This window comes from Xiphophorus hellerii, chromosome 6 (assembly GCF_003331165.1).
Source record: "Xiphophorus hellerii strain 12219 chromosome 6, Xiphophorus_hellerii-4.1, whole genome shotgun sequence".
NCBI lineage: Eukaryota > Metazoa > Chordata > Actinopteri > Cyprinodontiformes > Poeciliidae > Xiphophorus > Xiphophorus hellerii.
Window position 1 is genome coordinate 30,064,861 of NC_045677.1, and position 17,356 is coordinate 30,082,216.

The 17,356-nt window shown below is 34.4% G+C and overlaps 1 protein-coding gene across 1 annotated transcript in view; it reads left to right on the forward strand.

Annotated features, from left to right (window-relative positions):
- LOC116721073 (M1-specific T cell receptor alpha chain-like) overlaps positions 1-14,144 on the forward strand; it is a 39,337-nt gene extending 25,193 nt beyond the window's left edge. The window contains exons 2-5 of the mRNA XM_032564617.1: positions 11,881-12,090; positions 12,168-12,212; positions 12,295-12,402; positions 13,835-14,144. Coding sequence (XP_032420508.1) covers positions 11,881-12,090; positions 12,168-12,212; positions 12,295-12,402; positions 13,835-13,836 — 365 coding nt within the window. The 3' untranslated portion in view covers positions 13,837-14,144. The remainder of the gene's footprint in view (positions 1-11,880; positions 12,091-12,167; positions 12,213-12,294; positions 12,403-13,834) is intronic.
- Positions 14,145-17,356: the final 3,212 nt, after the last annotated feature.

Below are 17,356 nucleotides of genomic sequence, written 5' to 3' on the forward strand. Positions count from 1 at the left end.
ATGCAGATGATGTGATTCTGTCTCTCAGCTCGATCAGGATCTTATTTTAATCAGAAGGATAAACAAACGTTTATTAAAACTGTTGCAGTATTTTTCTCTTGGCTGATTCTGATATTTCCATAAATAATCAAACATAAATTTGTTCAGGTTTTCTGAAGGTTTGACGTTGAATCAGTTTCTGTCGCTGCGTTTGTCTCTGGAGCTAAAATCATTTTTGGTTCAGGAACAAAATTCTCCATAGTAACAACATTTGAACTAAAACTGCTTTATTTTTTATAGTTTATTTTATATTTATATATATATTATTTTATAGTTTATTCTTTAATCCGTCAAACTTTACATGACGAAAAAAAACCAAGAAAATTAATGTTAAATATGAACTGAGATTATTTATTGTTGACCAGGTTTGAACTTCAGGTTTGATATGAAACATAAAATAAACTGTTAATAACCAGTTAATGTAACTTTAACTTTCATCTGGAAACTAGAAACTGAGCTTCGGAAAGGAGCCGCGGTAACCATAGCAACCAGTGAGTCGATTATTGAAACTGAAGTTTAGTGAACATCATTTATTTTATCTGCAGTAAAATTTGGTTTTGAATCTGATTAAAAGTAAGAAATGTTTTTAATTTCAAAAACGGAATAATTCGATCAGCTTGTTTAGTTTTTATTTCTGCTCCTTCAGTGATTTTAGAAAACAATATTTATATCTGTTATATATATGTTTAAACTACATAAAAGTTAATAAGTAACATCCAGCGGTTACATCGTTACAATAAACTAATTTCCATCATTAGAGATTAAAATCATAAACTGTAATTAAAACAATCAGGAAGTTTTTATAATAATTTTAACTGAATCTAATAACCTGAACAGCAGCTGATCTGTAATCGTCTGTCGGCTCCAGAAACTTTAAACCCACATTTGGAAAAGGAACCAAATTCCTGATAGAAACTATTAATTTATCTATTAATGAGTTAAATTATACCTGATTTAAAAACATTTGTTAATATTTAGAGGAAAAAGCTGCTGCACACATTAGATTAAAATAATCCACTAACTGAATGTTTTCAACCTTATTTATTCTTTAACCTGTTTGATTTAGTATTTAATAATTATAAATATTTTCCACCAAAGTAAATCATAAAATCAAGAGTAATATTCATAGTTTACTTGATTATTGGCTGGTATTGTAAATATCATGACTACTTTTGTCTAGAAAGGAATATTTTATTAAACCAAATCTGGAGCTTTAATAGTTTTAAAGGTTTTATTTTTACCATCAGATGTTGGTCTAGTTAAAGTCCAGGTCAGAGTTACTGTGTGACAACAGCAGGAAACAGAAAGCTGATCTTTGGGGAAGGAACTAAACTAACGATAGAAAACAGTGAGTAAAAATATTTAGTTCTGATTTGAAGCTGGAGGAAACATTTTCTGAACGTTTTTGTTTTAGTTTCAAATATTTAGTTATTAAAATGAGTTCAGACCCAGAAGGTCAAATGATTTGCTGATGATGTTGTTCTATTTGTACCGTTTACATCCCAGTCTGACTGGGTTTATTCATCATTTCCAGTTATTTTGTTTCATCTAAACAATATTTTACTACATAAAGTTACAACTCTTCATACAAACACACAATAAAACACAATAAAACAAAATAAAACACAATAAAACACAATAAAACATCAACATGGTCACTTAAAACGAAATATGTTAATCTGGGAAACATGTTGAATCCACTGGGAGTAAAAATTTAAACTCTGTAGTTTCAGAGTTTATTTGCTGTAGTTTGGTAGTTTGTTGCTGTAGTTTGGTAGTTTGTTTGCTGTAGTTTGTTGCTGTAGTTTGGTAGTTTGTTGCTGTAGTTTGGTAGTTTGTTGCTGTAGTTTGTTGCTGTAGTTTGGTGGTTTGTTGCTGTAGTTTGGTAGTTTGTTTGCTGTAGTTTGTTGCTGTAGTTTGGTGGTTTGTTGCTGTAGTTTGGTAGTTTGTTTGCTGTAGTTTGTTGCTGTAGTTTGGTGGTTTGTTGCTGTAGTTTGGTGGTTTGTTGCTGTAGTTTGGTAGTTTGTTGCTGTAGTTTTTGCTCAGCGCTGCATCACAGTGTGACTGCAGCTGGAAACTTCAAAATATTTTTTGGGTCGGGAACCAAACTAACAGTTCAGAAACGTGAGTAGAAATAAAATGTTAATTTTTATTATGGACAAAAACCAAAAGTCAGATTTTAAAGTGATTTATGGCTTCAATAAAATATGGACACCAAAATAAACTAACAGAATTAAACCATAAAATATTAGTGTTGTAAGACATTAAAGTGCAGAATAAGTTAATATTTAGCGTGAAAACAAACATCAGTATTTTAATTTAATCCTCAGATTTAATCTGAATTATTGATATGAAATGAAAAGTTCATCCTCAGAGTTTCTGCTCTGGTTTCTCCTGCTGTGTGAATAATTATGGAAATAAATTCATTTTTGGTTCTGGTACCAAACTGACGGTTCAGAAAAGTAAGTTTATCTCAGTTTATTGTTTACATCACAAATAATTTAAACTTTAACTTGTCAGAAATACACAAAAAAACAAGTTAGGTCAAAGTCCAATGTTTTCCAGGATGATGTGTTTAATTAGATTAAAATCGTTTATTTTCCGTTGAACGATTTTAATTGATTATTTAGAAAATATTGTTGATCTTCAGGTCGGCTCGTCGGTTCAGTTATTGATCAGTTTCTGCTGATTCCTGACTGACTGGAAACTATAAACTCACATTCAGAAAAAGAACCAAACTTCATAGAAAATAAGTTTTTATTAATGAGATAAATTATACTGGAATCAGATTTAATAACATATTTTCATATTCAGAGGAAAAACAAGTGACACATTAGATCCGATGATAAAACCAACTGAAATATTTGTAACTTTATTCAGATTTATTAAGACATAAAAACATTTTTCTCTATTTGCTTGTTTGGGGTTTAAGATGGTAGAAATATTGTGCAGTAAAGGTAACCATCAGATCAGGAGTTAAAGTAAAACTTCACTGGGACATTCACTAGAATGATTCGTTTCATAAATCCTTTGGTCTGGATAAGAGTATTTTATTTAAAAACATAAAATCCCCAAATATGAAGGTTTAATAGTTTTAAAGGTTTTATTTTTACCATCAGATGTTGGTCTAGTTAAAGTCCAGGTCACAGTTACTGTGTGACAACATCAGGAGTCAGAAAGCTGATCTTTGGGGAAGGAACTAAACTAACGATCGAAAACAGTGAGTAAAAATAAAATGATTAATAAATATAAATATTTTATGTTTGAGGTCAAACTTCTAGATAATTAAACCAAAATAAATAGAAATTCTGTTAAACATGTTGAATCCACTGGGAAATAAAGTTTAAACGCTGTAGTTTGGTAGTTTGTTGCTGTAGTTTGTTGCTGTAGTTTGGTGGTTTGTTGCTGTAGTTTGTTGCTGTAGTTTGGTGGTTTGTTGCTGTAGTTTGTTGCTGTAGTTTGGTGGTTTGTTGCTGTAGTTTGTTGCTGTAGTTTGGTGGTTTGTTGCTGTAGTTTGTTGCTGTAGTTTGGTAGTTTGTTGCTGTGGTTTCAGAGTTTATTGTTGTAGTTTGGTAGTTTGTTGCTGTAGTTTGTTGCTGTAGTTTTAGCTCAGCGCTGCAGCACAGTGTGACTGGAGCTGGAAACTGGAAAATATTTTTTGGGACGGGAACCAAACTAACAGTTCAGAAACGTGAGTAGAAATAAAATGTTAATTTTTATTATGGACAAAAACCAAAAGTCAGATTTTAAAGTGATTTATGGCTTCAATAAAATATGGACACCAAAATAAACTAACAGAATTAAACCATAAAATATTAGTGTTGTAAGACATTAAAGTGCAGAATAAGTTAATATTTAGCGTGAAAACAAACATCAGTATTTTAATTTAATTCTCAGATTTAATCTGAATTATTGATATGAAATGAAAAGTTCATCCTCAGAGTTTCTGCTCTGGTTTCTCCTGCTGTGTGAATAATTATGGAAATAAATTCATCTTTGGTTCTGGTACCAAACTGACGGTTCAGAAAAGTAAGTTTATCTCAGTTTATTGTTTACATGACAAATAATTAAAATTACATCATAAACACTCAGATTATTGGTTCACAGGTAAAACACCTGGTTGCGTCTCCAGGGTTTATTGATTATGTTAAAATAATCAGTTTATTCCTGTTTGGTTATTAAAATGTTATAAATAGTTGAGTTCTCTGAGTTTCTGCTGGTAACTTTCTGACTGTGTGTCTGGATATGGAAACTCAAAAATCGTCTTCGGTTCTGGATCCAAACTGATCGTTCAGTCAAGTACGTTTTATTCATTTCATTTACAAATCAAACTATGACGTCACATTTTGGTTTAAATCCAGATTTAATTTATAAACTTTAGATTTGATGAAAAAACTTTTCACCAAAGTGATTTTCCTCAGATAAATGATATCAGTGATATTTTAATAATAGTTCCTGTCAGAAATCAGAGTTTATGCTGATGACTTTCTGCTTTGGTTCTGGATCTTTGGTTCTGGATCTTTGGTTCTGAATCTTTGGTTCTGGATCTGTGGTTCTGGATCTTTAGTTCTGGATCTGTGGTTCTGGATCTTTAGTTCTGGATCTTTGGTTCTGGATCTTTAGTTCTGGATCTTTGGTTCTGGATCTTTAGTTCTGGATCTGTGGTTCTGGATCTTTAGTTCTGGATCTTTGGTTCTGGATCTTTAGTTCTGGATCTTTGGTTCTGGATCTTTGGTTTTGGATCTTTGGTTCTGGATCTTTGGTTCTGAATCTTTGGTTTTGGATCTTTAGTTTTGGATCTTTGGTTCTGGATCTTTGGTTCTGGATCTTTGGTTCTGGATCTTTGGTTCTGGATCTTTGGTTCAGTCCAGAACGTTTATCAGTTTCATGTAATTTAATATCAAATCTTCATCAGGAGATAAAACCTTCAAAATGTTGATTTGCAGCTACAGCAGGTTTTAGGTTTTAATCACTAATAATAATTTATATTATTCAGAGGTTTATTAGTTTCCATCTGAATTTATTTTGATCATATTTCTGTCAGTTTCTGCTGCTGGTCGTCTGATTGTGTGTCTGGAAACACAAAATTCATTCTTGGTTCAGGAACCAAACTGACGGTTGAATCAAGTGAGTTTTTATTCTTTAAAACATTTTACATGTTGCTGCAACTCAGAATCATCATAAATGTCATAAAAACTCGTGAATAAAATATTTCATTCATTCATTGGGGATTTATAATCATCTAGTTCATATTTAGTGTCTTATTTTACTGAAACTATTAAGCTGCAACTTCTGCAAAACAAAGTTAATGAACCTGAATAAATATTTAAATTGTTTCTTTCCATGAACATTTATTATGGATTTATGAATCAGTTTTTCTGCTGTGTGAAAACGAGCAGCAGCACGAAGCTGCTGTTTGGTTCTGGTACCAAACTAAACATTGGACCCAGTAAGTTTTTATTATTTATGAGAAAATAATCAATAAATGAGGAATATTTCATCTGTGAGGTAAAACGGTTTCTGTGAGTGAGTTTGTGACTTTATGTTGTTTATAGATTAAAAACAAATTAATCTGAAGTCAAACAAAAACATCGAAAAATACAGAAATATAAACACCTCAGACTTAAAGTAAAGTAAATAAATATGATGGTAAAAGAGTTAAACTCATATTCTATTCCAGTGAGAATCATTTATTATTTGTCATATTTAACTTCAGACATTTTGAAAACAAACATATATTCAGTTTACTGTGTAAAATAAAACTATTATGTTTTAATTTAGTTTATTCTGAACTAAACTGTGAAAAAGAAAATGTGATTTTTCTGAAATCTGAATCCCATCAGTAGATTTAATAAAAGTTTTTATTTTTAGAGCAGCTGCTGAATGTTACACTGTAAAAAGTCAGCTGGGTTTTTGGTCGGGTCAGATGCAGAGTGTGTCTGCTTCTGGATCCGGCTGGAAACTTTTGTTTGGCGACGGAACCAAACTGCTGGTGGAGATCAGTGAGTTTAATGTTTGATTTCATTCACGGCGTTTTATTAAACTCCAGATGTTTTATGGTTTAAAATCAGATCCAGAAACATTTTGATTCATAAACATTCATTTAATCGTTGGTTTATATTCTGCAGTTCATATTTCAGTCAAATCTTTCACATCCAGATCGGCTCAAAATCAGAAACGTTATTAAAATTAACAGACATTTTAACTGTAAAAACTGAATTTAAACTAAAAACTAAATTATTAAAATTAACAGACATTTTAACTGTAAAAACTGAATTTAAACTAAAAACTAAATTATTAAAATTAACAGACATTTTAACTGTAAAAACTGAATTTAAACTAAAAACTAAATTATTAAAATTAACAGACATTTTAACTGTAAAAACTGAATTTAAACTAAAAACTAAATTATTAAAATTAACAGACATTTTAACTGTAAAAACTCAATTTAAACTAAAAACTAAATTATTAAAATTAAATTAACTTAAATATTACACATAATATCCCCAGTTCCAGTATAAATGGTAATGAACCAGTTTGCCCATTAAAACATGAAGAACAGAACCGGGCCCACTCAGTGGTTCTGGCGGGTTTTTGTCGGGTCGGGTTCCACAGTGTGAATGACGGAGTCAGGATCCGCTTCGGTTCTGGAACCAGTCTTAACGTTGAAACCAGTAAGACCAGCACATTTAACCAGTAACAGTTTAACATTTAATGTGTTTTTATTTCACTGGAAACCAGTTAAACTGGTAAACTGGTTGTACTGGGAGCAGATTCTCACTATAAACTTTAATATCTCGTGTTTTGTTGGTGTTGGATTCATTCGTTAAACTCCAGATTATTCTTGCTGACACCTGAACGCGCCGCATTAATCTGGAGCTCAGATTATAATCCCAGCTCAGATTCTGTTCCTGTTCTCACTGTGTGAAACTGAGGATCCAAACTGGATTCACTGGTAGGAAAGGAAACCAGTTCACTAATTCTAAAACCTGAAAATGTTTTTATCTCATTTAAGATCAAATCATATTAATAAACTTTAACTCCAAACTCATAAATACAGTTTCATTAAAGACCAAATTATGCGCATAAATCCAGGAGTTTAAATGAATTTTAGCTGCTCTGACGGCTCCTGTTGGCTCCCAGTGGCTCCCAGTGGCTCCCAGTGGTTCCCAGTGGCTCCCAGTGGTTCCCAGTGGTTCCCAGTGGCTCCCAGTGGCTCCTGTTGGCTCCCAGTGGCTCCCAGTGGCTCCCAGTGGTTCCCAGTGGCTCCCAGTGGCTCCCAGTGGTTCCCAGTGGGTCACTGGTGGGACTGGAAAAATGATGTTTGGACCAGAAACTGAGCTGAAGCTGCTAAAAATAAGATTATTAACGTACAGCTTCACAAACCGTCATAAATAATCATTTTACACAAAATGGCAACAAAATCCACCAAATATCAGAAAAACGATGGAAAATGGTTTAAATATTAAGGCTTTTATTGTTGAAGTTTGTTTCATCCACAATATGAAAATCTGCTTGGAATCAGACCAGTGGTCATATCAATCAGTTATTGATAATGTATCAATATCAGTTATTGATCAGTCAGTTTGACTCCAGAACCTCCTGTTTGGTCTGCAGTGAGTAAATATTATCTTTAAAAACACAAACATTTCCAATTTCGGCCTCAAAGATTCATCACTTTGTTACATTTGAATAAAATAATTTGACCATTTATTACATTTTAGGGTTAAAATACGTTCATATCATCTGCGTACACTTTGACTTTGTGTTATTCTGGGGAAACTGTCAGGATCCAGAGGATAAATCTATAAAGAACTGATTTACTGTGACATGCCTGTATTAATATTGGAGTATTTTGATGATATTTATTCAGATTTTATGGCGCAGAGAGAAAAGTTGTTGATGTTGAAAGTCGGCAGGTTTCTGAGTTGATGGTGTGAACTGTGTGAACGACGCTGCAAGAAAAATGATGTTTGGCAGCGGAGTCAAACTTTTCATCCAGCCCAGTAAGAATTTCACATTTATGTCTAAACTGATATTTGAATTTATAAAACTTCATGATAAACCTGACAGAGATTAATAAATTGATACAACTCCAGCATCATTTCAAACCTTTTGAAAATGATCATTTTTAATCTGACGTCAGAAACTTGACAAAAAAAATAATTTACACTTTAGACTCCAGATCATTTTGGTCATTAATAAATCAATTATTATTAAATCAAACATCTGAGGAGACAGATTAACTGTTTATTTTACTTGGATCTGATTTTGTTTTGTAAAGAGAGCAGCACATGATTTTACTGAAAAGGCTGAATATGAAACTTTAAAAAGAATCCAAACGTTTTGCTCTAAATGTGTGAAATCTGTAATCTGATGACCAAATTACAGATTTTAATCTGGTTCTAATCTGGCTCAGATTAAAACCAGATTACAACCAGATTAAAACCAGATTACAACCAGATTAAAACCAGATTACAACCAGATTAAAACCAGATTACAACCAGATTAAAACCAGATTAAAACCAGATTACAACCAGATTACAACCAGATTAAAACCAGCCGGTTTCTGCTGAGCAGGATGTCGTTGTGTGAATGACGGAACCTGGAAGATCCACTTCGGGTCCGGAACCGAGCTACAGGTTCAGCACCGTAAGAAAATAAAGTCTAACAAACATCAGTCAGAAACGCTGTTGACTCTGAAATTGACTGAAGATGATCGATTATCAATCAGCTTCATTTAAATATTGATTTCAACTCAATCAGTGGCAGAAATAATGTCAGGTTTATGAAATATGACCAAACGTTCGCTGGTTTGGTTTTTGTTGGAGTTTTTTCTGATGTGAGACTCAAACTGGAAATCTGAAAATGGTTTTTGGGTCTGGAGTTTCAGTTACCGTGGAAACGAGTGAGTTCAGGTCAAAAACACAAAAATATTCATAAATAAATCATAAAAATCTTTACTGTTTAAAGCTGATTACTGAAATGTTTGAATCAAACTTATTATCATAAATATTTTTATGCAATAATCACATTTATGTTCTTTAAATCTTTGCTTTTATTCTGAAAAACGATAAACTTCCCAGTTCATTTTGTATCGTTATGATTTCATCCAGAACAATTTCTTTACTGATTACAAGTTAAACCAAAATATCTGATGGATTTTAAACTCAGATTCATCTAAATTAAACCCTAAAGAACCAACAGAACCGGAGAGGAACTGAAGGTTCTGCTGCGGCTCTTGGTCCTGTTTGGACCCGGAGTCCGGGTTGCCGGGTCGCAGCGTGAGTTGGACCCAGAAACCTGCTGCCTGTGAAGTATTGACCATTTTTACAGATTTATTTAAAGTTACTTTAAACATCACAGCAGCACAAAATTGATGCTTCAAATTTTCGCCATTTGTAAATTTTTGTAAATAATAATAATCATAAATGTGAATAGAAGAAGATTTTAGTTCTCATAAATCTCACCAACAATCTTTTATTTAAATTGTTTAGAATTTAGATTTATTTAGAAGAAATGTTAAACGGATCAGAACCGGTCGGGTTTCCGTCTGGCGCCGAGTCGCTGTGTGACACAAAGTGGAGTCGGCAAAATCCAGTTTGGACCCGGAACCAAAGTGTCAGTGGAGCAAAGTGAGTCCAGTTCAACAGGATTCATCATCTGTTGTTCATTAAACCACTTTTACAGAAATTCATTATTTTCTAAAGCAAAATGTAGTTTAATAAAGAATCTCCGTCATAAACAAAACGATCTAAAAACACAAAATCAACTTCAGTTTTTATTTATTATTATTGTCATGAATTAAAGTGTAAATTTATTTACACTTTAATTCATGACAATAACAGATTAATAACTAAATAATATGTTGTTGAATTGAAGCTCAGATTCAGATCAATAAACTGGAAAACATTCAGAAGATAATTTCAACATAATCCAGAAGTTTTCAACTTTTCATCAGAGTCAGAATTACATTAAATTCATGATTTTATAGTAAAGGGAACAAGTTAATAATTCACCTGATTCCATGTAAATATTGTTCATTATTATCATATTTTCTCAGATTTAGAGCTAAAATAATCTGATGGATAATCTGATGGATAATCTGATGGATAATCTGATGGAGTGTTTCTGTCTGGCGCTGAGTCGCTGTGTGACACAAACTGGATTCAATAAAATCCAGTTTGGATCCGGATCCAAACTGTCAGTGGAACAAAGTGAGTCCAGTTCAACATTTTTCACTAATTTAACAAAAAACTTTCATTTTTTCAACAATTTGGTCCAAACATTAAAACAAACTTTAAAGATGCTTCAAGTTTCTATAAATAAATAGAAAATACTGAAGGATGAAACAGCTGAAATCTGAAATTCAGATTGATCATTTTGGCCCAGTATGAACCCTGGAACCGGTTCTAGTGTGAACTGGTTTCTGTTACTGGTTCCACTCCGGTGTGAATAACAACAACGTTCAGCTGATGTTTGGATCTGGACTCAAACTGTTTGTTTCTTCCAGTAAGTTGATTCCCAACATTTAATATTTATGAAAAATCACCAAACAAACTAAATGATTCTCATCGCAGCTCAAATCTGCTGCAGGGTTTTATAGAATATATTAAATTGTTATTAAATTTAATTTGAGTTATTTATTCAGCAGTTTGGCCTCAAGTTCAGTTTAAAATGAATAATTAATCTAAATAAATATCCAGTAAAAAATACTGAACAGAAAAAATGATTTAAACTCAGTGAGGATTTATTTTTGATCTTAATAAAAACATTTTTTAATTTGGAATAAAACTATTAAAATCTGAGCTGGAAACTGTCTGGTCCTTTTTGTGACGCTCTGGTTGGTTGTGGTAGCAGCTCCTGGTTCTGATCCAATAACTGACATTAAATATGTCAGAAAATATGAAACTTTAATAAAAACATCAAGTTTTAGGAAATAACAGTTTGGAATCATTTTAAACAAAATCCTCAGATTTATTTACCAAAGTTCTGCTTCGTACCGACACTTTAAACCCATAAAACATTTACATTTATGTTTCTTTATGTTTTTATTATCTTTATGTTTTTATTATCTTTATTATTTTTATTATCTTTATGTTTTTATTATCTTTATGTTTTTATTATCTTTATGATTTTATTATCTTTATGATTTTATTACTATTATGTTTTTATTTTCTTTATTATTTTATTACCTTTATGATTTTATTACTATTATGTTTTTATTTTCTTTATTATTTTATTATCTTTATGATTTTATTATCTTTATGATTTTATTATCTTTATGTTTTTATTACCTTTATGTTTTTATTACCTTTATGATTTTATTTTCTTTATTATTTTATTATCTTTATGATTTTATTATCTTTATGATTTTATTACTATTATGTTTTTATTTTCTTTATTATTTTATTACCTTTATGATTTTATTACTATTATGTTTTTATTTTCTTTATTATTTTATTATCTTTATGATTTTATTATCTTTATTATTTTTATTATCTTTATTATTTTTATTATCTTTATGTTTTTATTTTTTGGACGTTTGTTTGGCTGAATAAAAATCTTACTGAGGATCAAATATAAGAAAAAACTCGACGTTTTTAAACTAAAACTAGAAACGAGTTCAAAGTTCAACAGAAACAATAAAATCTGTAAAAACGGTGAATTAATGAAACCATCATCATTTATCTGATGTTCTGGTTCTGGTCGGGTTTGGCAGGACCGGATCAGAACCACTGAACCGGACGGACTCATGAAGAACACGACAAGCTTTCTGTCACTGAAGGAAAGAAAAAAGTTTAATGTTTTATATTCATGATTTCTGTTTCTGTGTTTCAGAGGAAATTATTGAGCCGGATTATTACGATCTGGGTCGGGATGACGACGGAACCACAGTTTGTCTGGCAACTGGATTTACTCGACTCAAGGCAGCAATGAAAACACCCGGGTTTGAGAACGAACCGGCCAGCCCGATAAGAAATGACAGAGGGGAACCAACAGGTTTCTACAGCCAGGTGGCCTTTCAGGGAGACGGAGGTGAATGTGGAGGTGAGTCTGAATCATCCAACTTTCCACCATCACTTCGTTTCCTGGTTACTGATGATTGTTTGTTGTTTGCTGTTCAGATAACAGCACAAAACCGGTCCAGTGTGACGCCAGTCTGGAACCAGGTACGTTAAACCCAGTGACCTCAACGGGTTCTGCTGAGTTCTAACGTTTCCGTTTTAACCGTCTCATCTGCTGCTGTTTCAGATGAGATGGTGAATCTGGCCTCCATCACCATCTTCGGCCTGAGAGTCATCTTCATGAAGACGGTGGCCTTCAACGTCCTGATGACGCTGCGGCTGTGGATGAGTCAGTGTGAGTACCGGGCCTCACAGAACCTCACAGAACCACAACCAGAACCTCACAGAACCTCACAGAACCTCACAGAACCACAACCAGAACCACAACCAGAACCACAAACAGAACCACAAACAGAACCTCACAGAACCACACAGAACCACAACCAGAACCACAAACAGAACCACAACCAGAACCTCACAGAACCTCACAGAACCTCACAGAACCACAACCAGAACCTCACAGAACCTCACAGAACCACAACCAGAACCTCACAGAACCTCACAGAACCTCACAGAACCTCACAGAACCACAACCAGAACCACAAACAGAACCACAACCAGAACCTCACAGAACCTCACAGAACCTCACAGAACCACAACCAGAACCTCACAGAACCACACAGAACCTCACAGAACCACAACCAGAACCTCACAAAACCTCACAGAACCTCACAGAACCACAACCAGAACCTCACAGAACCTCACAGAACCTCACAGAACCACAAACAGAACCTCACAGAACCACACAGAACCTCACAGAACCTCACAGAACCACAAACAGAACCTCACAGAACCTCACAGAACCACAACCAGAACCTCACAGAACCTCACAGAACCACACAGAACCTCACAGAACCTCACAGAACCACAAACATAACCTCACAGAACCACAAACAGAACCTCACAGAACCTTACAGAACCACAACCAGAACCACAAACAGAACCACAAACAGAACCTCACAGAACCTTACAGAACCACAAACAGAACCACAACCAGAACCTGTCGGGTTTTATTGGAGTAACTCCAGTATAAAATTCATCCAGAGGAAAAACATTTTAATTTGAAAAGCCTTTAAAACTCATAAGAGTGCTTTTATTCTGAAAGTGTAACAGGAACAGCAGATGGAAATAAATGTCAGTTATCATGACAGTAAATATTTTCATAATGAGAGAAACATGAAAACCGACTGACCCGGTTTGGGTTTTCTGACCCGGTTCTGATTCAGAGGAATAAAAACCAGCAGCAGAAACGAAACGAAGTCAGAGAACTAAAACGAAACGTTTCTAAAAGTTCGGTCCAGGAGCTGGACTCAGAACCGGACCTGTTCAGAACCAGAACCAGACCCGTTCAGACCCGTCAGGTCCATCAGAACCTCCCAGTCGGTCGGTGATAAACCTCCTTCTGGTCTGAATCGCCGTGAGGAAAGTTAAAGCTGGTTGATGTTTTGGACCTGGGTTCTGATGAAGACAGAACTTTGTCCCGGTCACCTGGACCGGCGGCAGGACGTGTCCAGGTGTCCAGGTGACCAGGTGACCAGGTGATTGTCTCAGTTCTTATTCAGGCTTTTCTTCTCGTCGCCTCACAGATCCAGATTCATGTTGACTTGGTTTTAATAAATCTGGTTCACATCAAATCAATTAAAATATTTTTTCTTTTTGTTTTTCAGGATTTGTTGAGGACGAAGGAAACGACCCGGACCGACCCGGACCGACCCGGACCGACCCGTTATGACCCGGACCGATCCGGACCGATCCGGATCTGGAGGATCTGTAGATAAAACTTCCTGTTAAAAACCTAAACGGAGCAAATATGAAGTTATAAACATGATTGTCTTAAAGTCACTTCTAATGTTTTATTCCTGATGAATGAATTATTGTTTGATGTTTGTGTAAATATTAGTTTCATCTAAAACAGAAATATGTAGTTTTATGACCGACTGTGTGGAACTTCAAAATAAAATAAAAAACAAAAATAAACGAGACTTGATGGTTTTTATTTACATTTTCACCAAATAAGGGAACATTTATTAAAAATGATTTATTAATATTCAGTAAATGAGAATATTTATTCAAGTTCATTTATTCCAGCAGTAAAATCTCAGATTAGATTAGATTATTTAAACACAGTTTATTGTCTTCAAACTTTAATTTTTTATTAATTATGATAATTTTCTGCCACAGAAAACAGTTAAGATTTAAATATTAAATTAAATTTGATTCAGTTTATTTATTTAATGTCATTTCAAAACTAAAATCATCTCAAAGTCGTTTAACTGGGTTCAGTTTAAAGTCATTCAGTCCTAACAAACCCGCATGAGGCGACAGTGGAGAGAAAAACTCTCCGCTAACGAGAAGGAACCAGAACCAGAACCAGAACCGGAACCAGAACCAGAACCAGAACCGACTGGAGCTTTGAGACAAAATAAAAGAGAACGGATCCAGGATTACTTCCTGTTAATGAAACGTGAAGCGGCGATGGCAGCATCATGTCCGACATTATTATGATCTTAATGTTTAAAATCTGCCTTTAATCTGAGAAACGAACCCGATCAGAACCATCAGAACCAGAACGTCTTTAATTTATTAAGACAGACATCATTTATAGTTGAACTTTGGAAAATGGAAACATTTCAAACCCAGAGTTGGTTCAACTTTTAAACGGCAGCAGAAAAACAGAAAAGATTGAAAAGAAAAGAAATAAGAGAAAATCAGAGAAATTCAGTTCAATTTCAATATTTTCATCACAAACTAGAAAAGCAGATTAGGCAGCTGGTCGGAGGAAATGATGTCAGCTTTTCAAAATAAAATCACGAAGTGTGTTGGTGTTGGACACGATGCAGCGGCTGAGACTTTGACTAGATTTCAACATTTAATAAAGAATAAATCTGAGAGTTACTGGCATGAAGCATCTAGTATTGAACATCTTTTATTGAACATCTAGTATTGAACATCTAGTATTGAACATCTAGTATTGAACATCTATTATTGAACATCTAGTATTGAACATCTTTTATTGAACATCTAGTATTGAACATCTAGTATTGAACATCTTTTATTGAACATCTAGTATTGAACATCTAGTATTGAACATCTTTTATTGAACATCTTTTATTGAACATCTTTTATTGAACATCTAGTATTGAACATCTATTATTGAACATCTATTATTGAACATCTAGTATTGAACATCTATTATTGAACATCTAGTATTGAACATCTAGTATTGAACATCTTTTATTGAACATCTAGTATTGAACATCTATTATTGAACATCTATTATTGAACATCTAGTATTGAACATCTATTATTGAACATCTTTTATTGAACATCTACTATTGAACATCTATTATTGAACATCTATTACTGAACATCTATTATTGAACATCTATTATTGAACATCTAGTATTGAACATCTAGTATTGAACATCTATAGTTGCTCTGGTTAGTTTGGATCTTCGGTGTTTTTCCTGCTGGAGGTCAAAGTTCATTCAGGAAAATGTTTACAGTAAAACCTGACAGATCCAGTCGGACTTTGGGCTTCAGGTCAGATGAAGGTCAGAGGTCAGAGGTCAGAGGCTGCAGAGGTTCTGCTGCTGGTTTGGGTTTTATTTATTTATTTATGTTTTGGTTTCATCTGTTCAGGAAAAACTTTTTATCTTTGGATGATTTTGATCCGGCAGGAAGGATTCGCTTTTATCTGCTGAATCTGATCAGTTATGATGATCAGCTAATCAATGAAGGTGAATATTGAATTATGGGTAAATCCTCCCCAGGCGTCAGCGGGCGGCGGGTGTCAGGCAGCGGGCGGCGGGCGACGGGCGGCGGGCGGGCAGCGGGCGACGGGCGGCGGCCGTCTGATGGAACGAAACCAACCAGAAGGGAGAAAATAAGAATCAAAGTGAAATATGAATAAAGACGTGATGGAAATGAAACCAGAGGCTGAACTCAGATAACAAATATTAATATTTACCAACAGATTTTTCTGGTTCTGATCCGGTTCTGATTTATAGAGAAATGCTGAAGCTGTTTGTTTGGGTCAGAATAGAGTCATTATAATTTATGATTCATTTTTATCTTCATTACAAAGAAAAAGTTACATTTATGTTAAACTGAAGCAAATTTAACTAAACTGTCTGAAATAAAGTCATGAAATCTGATGCAGATATTCAGAGAAATGTTCCAGTGAAGCCGCCGCGTTGTTACGATGACCCCTGCAGAGGTCAAAGGTCGCAGCCGATCGATCAGCATCAGCGACCCGGAGACACGTCTGACTCGGAGGCTGAGAGTTTCACCTGATCTTTGCTCTCTAGTCAGTAAAGTTTATTTCTATAATTATTTTCACAAACATGAAACCAGAAAACCAACAAAAGAAAAAATAAAATAAAATAAAATAAAATAAAATAAAATAAAATAAAATAAAATGTTTTAGTTGGTTTTTAAAAAACCTGCAGTCAGAAAATAGAGCTGAGAGGGAAAACCGTCCAAAACCTCCCACTGATTTTAACAGGTTCAACCAGGAGAACAGAACCAGAACCAGCAGAACTTTTAGTTACTACAGAACCAGCAACAGAACCAGCAGAACTTTTAGTTACTACAGAACCAGCAGCAGAACCAGCAGCCTGGCCATGTGACGTTCTGCAGGTCGGCACTAGAACTTTACAACGATCCTAAAACCGACCAGCGGAGAGAACAGAACCGGAGGGACGACAGGATTTGTTCTGCATTCATACCAAACCAGAAACGAAGGATTTGTCCAGCAGGTCAAAGGTCGTTACAGTAACAGAGCAGGTGAGACTAAAGCAGGAAGGATTTCCTCCAGAGCAGCTCGTCTGTCTGATCTTAGAAAAGTTTCTGTAATGAAACACAAACGGCCTCAACGTGAGTCGCAGCCTGATGACGAGTCAAACGAGTCGCCTGGAGTTTTTCCTTCCATTCCACTAACAGGCAGAAGGATCCAGTTGATGTTCTGACTCGTGTGACTGGGAGCAAAAACCAGTTTCTGTCTTACTGGAGTCTAAAACCAGAGAGTTACTGGAGAGACCATCACTGATCAGGACAAACGGGACGACGTCCAAAATGTCCAACCCATCCAACACGTCCAACAGGTCCAACAGGTCCAACCCGTCCAGCTGATGTGATCTGAATGAAATTACAGTTCAGGGTCATCAGTCATTTCTGAACAGGATGAA